Consider the following 7,506-nt stretch of genomic DNA (forward strand, 5'->3'; position numbering starts at 1 on the left):
GGGGGGAGGGGGGCGGAGGGGGGGTAGAGAGAGTATGTGGAGAATGAGACTTAGGAAAGAGAGTGGACTTCCACGAAAGGGTGGAGGCTCCCACAAGGCAGGGTAAGAGGGTTCAGAGCAAAGTCATTGCACTCCCAGCTCTGTTTGCTGACTTTGAGACTTCTTTCTCTGAGCCTCGGTCTTCATCTATAAAATGGGCATAAGCATGCCTGTCTCAAACAGAACCGGGCTCAAAGGTAGCCTTTCTAGCCAGGTAAACTTGGGCCATGGTTTTTGTCAAAGTCAAATGATGATGAATTATAATACTAAGAACTAATACTTATGAGTGTATATCACTTAGTATGGCTAGCCACTGTACTACACCCCTTATGTTTATTAACCTGTGTAACGGCCTTATGAGCGAGGGACTCTCATTATGTCTGTTATACAGAAGGGAAAACTAAGGTCCAGAAAGGTTAAGTGACTTGCCCATGAACACACAGTGAGCAGTGCCGGGATTCATCTGGACTCTAGAGTTTGTGTTCACAGCCACTTGGTCAGATGTCCCTCAGTCATAAGAATAGCTAATTTTATTGAATGCTCAGTATGTACTAGGCACCGTGCTAAGCACTCCTGGCATTAACTCCTTCAGTTTTCTTAGTAGCCCTGTGATGGTTGATCTGGCATTTCAGAATCATAAAAACAAATTTCCTAGTCATCACTGATGATAATCATAGTGGACACAGAGTGTATAATCTGAGCCAGGCACTGTTCTGGGTACTTCTCATATATTGTTTATTTCTCATCACACCCTTATATGGCCCTATTTTCTAGGTGGATAAACTGAGGCACTAAGCAGTCAAGTCACTTAGGAAGTGGCAGATGCTTTGGAAAACAGTTTCGCAGTTCCTGGAAAAGTTACACATATGACCCAGCAATTCCACTTCTACATGTCTACCCAAGAGAGATGAAAACATATGTCCACATAAAAACTTATACACAAATAATCTTAGCAGCATTCTCATAGTCACCAAAAAGTGGGAACAACACAAATGTCCATCAGCTGATGGAATGATAAACCAAATGAGGTCTACCCGTACAATGGAATATTATACAGCTATAAAAAGAAATGAAGTGCTGACATTATACTACAACATGGATGAACCTTGAAAACATGCTGAGTGAAAGAAGCCAGACACAATAGGCCACATATGGTGTATTCCATTTATATGAAATATCCACAACAGGCAAATCCATAGAGACAGAAAGATTAGTGGTTGTCAGCGGCTAGGAGGAGGGAAAGTGACTGCTAATGAGTGGGGGTTTCTTTTTGGGGTGATGAAAATATTCTGGAATTAGATAGCGATTTTTTTTGCACAATTGTATGAATATACTAACAACCATTGAACTGTACACATTTGGGGTAAATTTTATGGTATGCGAATTATAGCTCAATTTTTAAAAAGTTAAAAGAAAAGAAGTTGGCATTACCTGGACTCAGGCCAAAGAAGTCTGAAACTCAAACAGTTACTGGGTGCCTGCTATGTGCCAGCCACTGGACTAATTTTATAAACTTATCTAGCCTGCAGAACACCCTGATAAGATGGATCTTCTAAGGAAACTTGTTTTGCCAGTGGGGGAACTGAGGCGTAGAGGAGTGGATCTTTTGTCCAAGGTCAGGCAGACAAGAGGTGGTGCAGCCTGGGACTCAGGGCCCTGGAGCTGAGTGGAGTTGGCCACTTGGTGTAAGAGAAATCACTCTACAGGGGATACTGGAGGGACCTGGGATGGTAGCATGTGGCCAGGCCGGCCTGACTGGGCTCTGGGGAAGGCAGGCAGCAGGGAGGCTTGGACCCTATCTCCCTGGTGGTGATGGGTGGGGCTGTTGGGTGTAGCACTGGCTCTCCCTCCCTGCCACGCTCACTTCCTCCTCCTGCTGCCCACAGATCCGCTTCATCCTCATCCAGAACAGGGCGGGCAAGACGCGCCTGGCCAAGTGGTACATGCAATTTGATGATGATGAGAAACAGAAGTTGATTGAGGAGGTGCACGCTGTGGTGACTGTCCGAGATGCCAAACACACCAACTTTGTGGAGGTGATGCCCTCCCCACTTCCCGTGCCTACCACAATCCCATGCTTCCTTTCCAGCCTCCTGCCTGACCTCTGATTATGATAACCCCTCAGACCTTCTTTCCTTCCCACATTCATTCATTCACTTAACACGCTTTTAGCTTGCTGTCTTCCTTCCTTTTGGGGAGTACTTTGCATTGTGAAAATTTTCAGACATACAGATTAGTACAATGAGAGAGAACTTTATTGAAAGCTTATACATCCGCTACCCAGATTTAATCAGTATTAATATTTTCCCCTTTTTTTGCTCAACCTTTTTTTTGTGTGTGTGGCTAAATAATTTTTTCTGGTGCCTTTGTTTTGTTTTGTTTTGTTGTAAAGATTTTATGGGGGAACTGGGGGAGGAGAACAGCATTGGGGAATCGGAGAAGAGGAACAGACAAGTTGCTGTCCTTTGGTTCTTCAGTCTAGTTGTAGAGGACGTCACTTCACTGGACCATGTTGGTATTATCATTGCGCTCTTCCCGGGTGAGGCAGATCGGTCTCCAGCCACTGGACTGCCGCTCACAGTGGCTCTTGACAGCTCACGCCGGCTGCCAGCCACCCACGGTAGCTTTACTGCAGCCTCACTGCAGCATACACTGTCACCTGCGACTCACGGCAGCCTGGCTGTAGGTTGAGCTGTTGTTCACCATCTTAGCTGTAGAGGGTGCAAGGTCACTGGCCCTAATGTGGGATCCGAACTGGGGTCCTGCTGCTCAGAGCTGGCATCCCAAGCCAACTCTTAACCAATGCGCCACTCGGCTGGCCTTCTGGTGCCTTTTTAAAACTTACTATAAAAATGTTCAAATACACAAGAGTAGAGACAGTGGTATAACGAATTACCCCCTTGCTGTAGTGTTTTAAATTTAGTTACAGATCGTGAAATTTCATCCCTAAATATTTTCAAATATGTCTCGAAAAATGAAGATATTTCTTTACATTATCTCAATATCATTATCAGACCTGATAAAATTCATCATACTTCCTTAATGTCACTCTAATACCCAATATTTAAATTTCCCCCTAATCTTCAAAACTCATCATCGTTGAAAGCCAGTCAAGGATCTTGCATTGCTTTGGTTTGTATGTCTCCTTGGTCTCTTTTCATTGAGAAGTCTCCACCTTTAATTCCCATGGTGTTAGCATGTTCAGGAGACCAGGCTGATTGTCCTGTAGCATTCAACAAATATTTCTCGAGGGCATGCTGTGTGCCAGGCTCTGTTCTAGGCACTGGAGATACTGCAAGGAACTGCCCTGCCCTCAGAGAGCTGATGATAAAGATATAGTGTATAGAGTGCTGGTAGGTACCCCAGAGCAAAAAGAAGCAGCTGTGGGGGATGGAAGTGCTGAGGTGTGTACCCTGGGGTTAGAATGCAGATTTAAGTGGCTTGATCAGAAAATCTTCATTGAAGAGGTGACATTTGAGCCAAGACCTGAAGGAGTTGAAGAAAAGAGATGATATCTGAGAGAGGAACTTTCCAAGCCCAGCCAAGGCTCTGAGGCAGGAACCTACTGGGGAATTTCTGGAATAACAAGGCCAGTGTATCTGATGTGGAGTAAGGCAAGGAGGAGGGAGGGAGGTCAAAGAGATAACAAGGGCAGATAGTGCAGGGCCTCGAGGGCCATGATGAGGACTTGGGCTCTTACTGAGTGAGGTGAGAGCCATGGAAAGTTTTGAACCGAAGAAGGACGTGGGCTGACGTAGGGATCCCTCCATAGGGGCAGGAGCAGAAGCAGGGAGACCGCAGGAGGCAACAGCCATGGTCCAGGTGAGAGATGCTGGTGACTGGAACTAGCATGGAAGCAGTGGGGCTGGCAAGAGGAGTTTTAGAGGTCGAGCCAGCCAGAGGACCAAGGATGAATCGTGGAGTGTGACAGAAAGGGGGGCCACGGATAGGATGGCACTGTCATTTTCTAAGACGGATCAGACTTTGGAAAGAGCATGTTGAGGTGAAGATCAGGAGTGAGGTGTCTGTTCCCATCCCAGCAGAGGTATCCAGGAGGAAGTGACAAGTCAGAGTTTAGGGAGAGGATTGGGTAGGATATGGTGTCTTGAAAGTTTCTGCGCATATAGGGCAGCTACAGCCACAGGACTCACGGGGTTGGGGGAGGACAGACAGAACAAAGAAGAGAAGGGAGGCCGCATCTAGAGGGAGGAGTGAGGACACAGAGGAAAACCAGGAGATTTGGGTGTCCCAGCAGCCAAGGGGAAAGTGTTTCCAGGAGGAGAATGAGACTGGCCCCTGGAGGTGGTGAGCAGAGGTCGCTGGTGGCCTTGCCAAGGGCAGTCGGGTGGGGCGATGCCCACTCTCGTGGGGCGTCCTGCTGCCAGCACAGCACCAGGTCCTACCCTGAGTGCTAGGAATGACAATGTCTGAGGAACCAGGAGGGAGTCAGGGAGGCCCGAACAGACAGGAGCAGCCAGAGAGGCCAGCTGGTCAGAATGTCACAAGGGGCCTGACGCGCAGATACGCCTGATCCAGGCCCACTCATTCACCTGTTCATTCGTGCATTTATTTACCACCCATTCCTATGTGGCCAGCCCTGTGCTCAGCTCACAGTGGGGGCTGAGACAACCCAGTGAGGGACACTGACCTGTCCCTAGACAGTGACAACCCATTGTGGGCAGGGCTGGGATGGAGCAACCTGGCAAGAGGAGGGCACCTGACCCAGCCTGGGGGTCAGGGAGGGCTTTCTGGAGGAGGGGATATAGTGGGGAACAAAAGAGAATCAGTTCCTCCCCCAACAAACTGGGGAGTATCAGAAGGCAGAGACATCAAATAATGTCTCTGATAAGATTACAGTCACAGCAGGCTTCCTGGAGGAGGAGACTTGTGAGGGGAAACAAAAGGGCTGAGTAGCCAGCCAGAAAGCCCAGCCATCCAAACTTTCTTCTTCTCGTTTATTCATTAATGCATATTTCTTAGCACCTGTATTAGTTTCCTGTTGCTGCTGTAACAAATTACCACAAACTTGGTGGCTTAAAACTGCACAAATTTGTCTTACAGTTCTTGAGGTCAGGTGTCCAAAATGGGTTGGCAGGGCTACTACGCTCCTTCCGGAGACTCTAGGGAAGAGTCCGTTTCCTTGCCTTTTCCAGCTTCTAGAGGCTGCCTGCATTCTTCCGCTCATGGCCCCTTGTCTTCAAAGCCAGCAGTGTAACATCTTGAAATCTCACTTTGACCCACACTCCCCAGCCTTCCTCTTTCCCTTATAAGGACCCTTGTGACTACAATGGGCCCATCCACCCAGCCCAGCATCATCTCCCATCTCAAGATCCTTAATTGAAACTCATCTGCAAAGTCCCTTTTGCCATGTGAGGTCACATGTGCACAGGTCCCAGGGATTAGGATGTGGACATCCTTGGGGGTGGGAGGGGTGGAAATATTATTCTGTCTACTGACACACTTATTCAGTGTCTAGCCAGGTACAGAGCGATGCTGGGGACACTGGTGACAGCCCCAGCCTTCCATCCTGGGGCTCACAATCCTATGGGGACACAGACCCGTCCCTAGACAGTGACACCTGCAGTGATCAGGGTTGGGATAGGACCTAGTGGCCAGAGGAGTTCAGAAGAAACCCGCCCCAGCCTGCAGGAAGAGACTTACCTGAGAGTGTGTAGCTAAAGCCATGCAGCTCTGGGCCTGACCCCTGAGAAGCCTGGAAATTGAAAACAGAGGCATAAGAAGGAGTGAGGCGTCAGCAGTAAAGGGAGAATTTCAAGAAAAGGAGAATACTGCTCAGTATCAGAGTCTGCCAAGGCCACACCAGCTGTGACAGCCAGTTGGTAACATCTCCAGATAAAGCCTTCCTGCCCTCGGCCTTCCATCTGGAACCCTCTCCGGCAGAGCAGGCGTTTTCAAACATTTGATCACTCTCTGTGTCAGTTAAACAACAGAGTGTGCACCCTGATACATGCTTATTAATCCATGTATTATGTGCAGGCATTACTGGAATAATGTTAGAAAACATACTCTAAGTATAAAATGAACAAAAGGATGAGCTGGAAAAAAAGAATAAAAATCAAGGACTAATGTTGGCTTTTGCAGTTGCTACCATGTGGCTCCACACACATACCAGACCTACAGCTGCGTTTTTTAGATTTTGGCCCATGACATGGTGCTTCGCAAGCCAGTATACCTAACTATGTCTGTCTGTCTGTCTGTCTGTCTGTCTGTCTCTCTCTCTCTCTCTCTCTCTCTCTCTCTTTCTCTCTCTCTTTCCTGACACACATAAAATTAGAGTCTGCATCTCCGGTCCACGTGTATTTATTCCTGGGTTATGTGTATGTGTTACTGTAGTAATGTTTATATTACAGTTTAGTTAAGGGCAAGGCTGGGATTGTCTGGGTTATAAGTGGTGACTCTGCACTGCCCAGCACAGAGCCTGCCCCACGGTCGGTGCTCAGGCAGTATTTATGGAATGAACGAATGAATTTGTTCCATTTTGACTCTCTCCTGAGGCACTAGGGAGCCATGGAAAGGTGGGATGGATGCCATATGGAACACGCCAGGCTCTCTCTCGGCTCTGGTCTTTTGCACAAGCTGTTCCATCTGCTTGAAACCCTCCTGCCCGTTCATTCCTGCTCATCCTCCAGAGCTCAATTCAGATGCCCCCTCCTCCAGGGAGCCCTCCTGGACCCCCAGGCAGAATTAGCTTCTCACTCTGGGGATGTCTGAGGATGACTTGCCCATGGACCGTGAGCCCCAGGAGGGGAGAGCCAGGCCCATTTGTCATCACTGTGTCCCCAGCCCAAGGCCAGACACAGCAGGGCCTCAGAGACCAAGAGAGGAATGAAGAACTAAATATTTTGGCCCCACTCTGCCCAGCATGTTGGGTCCTGGGCACGCCCCGTCCCTGACAGCCTCTCTGCCCCACAGTTCCGGAACTTTAAGATCATTTACCGACGCTATGCCGGCCTCTACTTCTGCATCTGCGTGGATGTCAACGACAACAACCTGGCCTACCTGGAGGCCATCCACAACTTCGTGGAGGTGTGTGCGTGGGCAGGCAGGTGGGTGGGTGGGGGCCCTCGATCACTGGGAACCATCCCTCGTCTCCTCTCTTGGGATGCACAGACCTTCCTCACCCTCCCCTTGGCTGTGGGGGCGACCCTGTCTTTCTCTATCCCCCTCACTGTTTTTTTTTGCGTCTGTCTCCTTGTATCGGCTCCAGCCCACTACTGTCTTTGTGCCGCTATCTATGTCCATGTCAGTCACCATCTCCGTCCCTCTGACCATGCCTCTCTCTATTCATCTCTTTCTCCCTCTGCCTCAGTCTGTCATTTTTGCCATCATCTGATGACCTTTGTTCTTGTTTCTGTCTTTGTCTTTCTCACTATCTGTCTCTTTTTCCCTCCATCCCTGGATATCTCTCTCTCTCTCTCCCTCCCTCCCTCTCTCTCTCTCTCTCTC

The 7,506-nt window shown here is 48.7% G+C and overlaps 1 protein-coding gene across 1 annotated transcript in view; it reads left to right on the forward strand.

Moving 5' to 3' along the window:
• AP2S1 (adaptor related protein complex 2 subunit sigma 1) overlaps positions 1 to 7,506 on the forward strand; it is a 9,589-nt gene that overhangs the window by 1,223 nt on the left and 860 nt on the right. Inside the window, exons 2-3 of the mRNA XM_019625233.1 lie at positions 1,926 to 2,075; positions 6,973 to 7,086. Of these exons, the coding sequence (XP_019480778.1) occupies positions 1,926 to 2,075; positions 6,973 to 7,086 (264 nt within the window). The remainder of the gene's footprint in view (positions 1 to 1,925; positions 2,076 to 6,972; positions 7,087 to 7,506) is intronic.

This window comes from Hipposideros armiger, unplaced genomic scaffold (genome assembly GCF_001890085.2).
Source record: "Hipposideros armiger isolate ML-2016 unplaced genomic scaffold, ASM189008v1 scaffold_619, whole genome shotgun sequence".
NCBI lineage: Eukaryota > Metazoa > Chordata > Mammalia > Chiroptera > Hipposideridae > Hipposideros > Hipposideros armiger.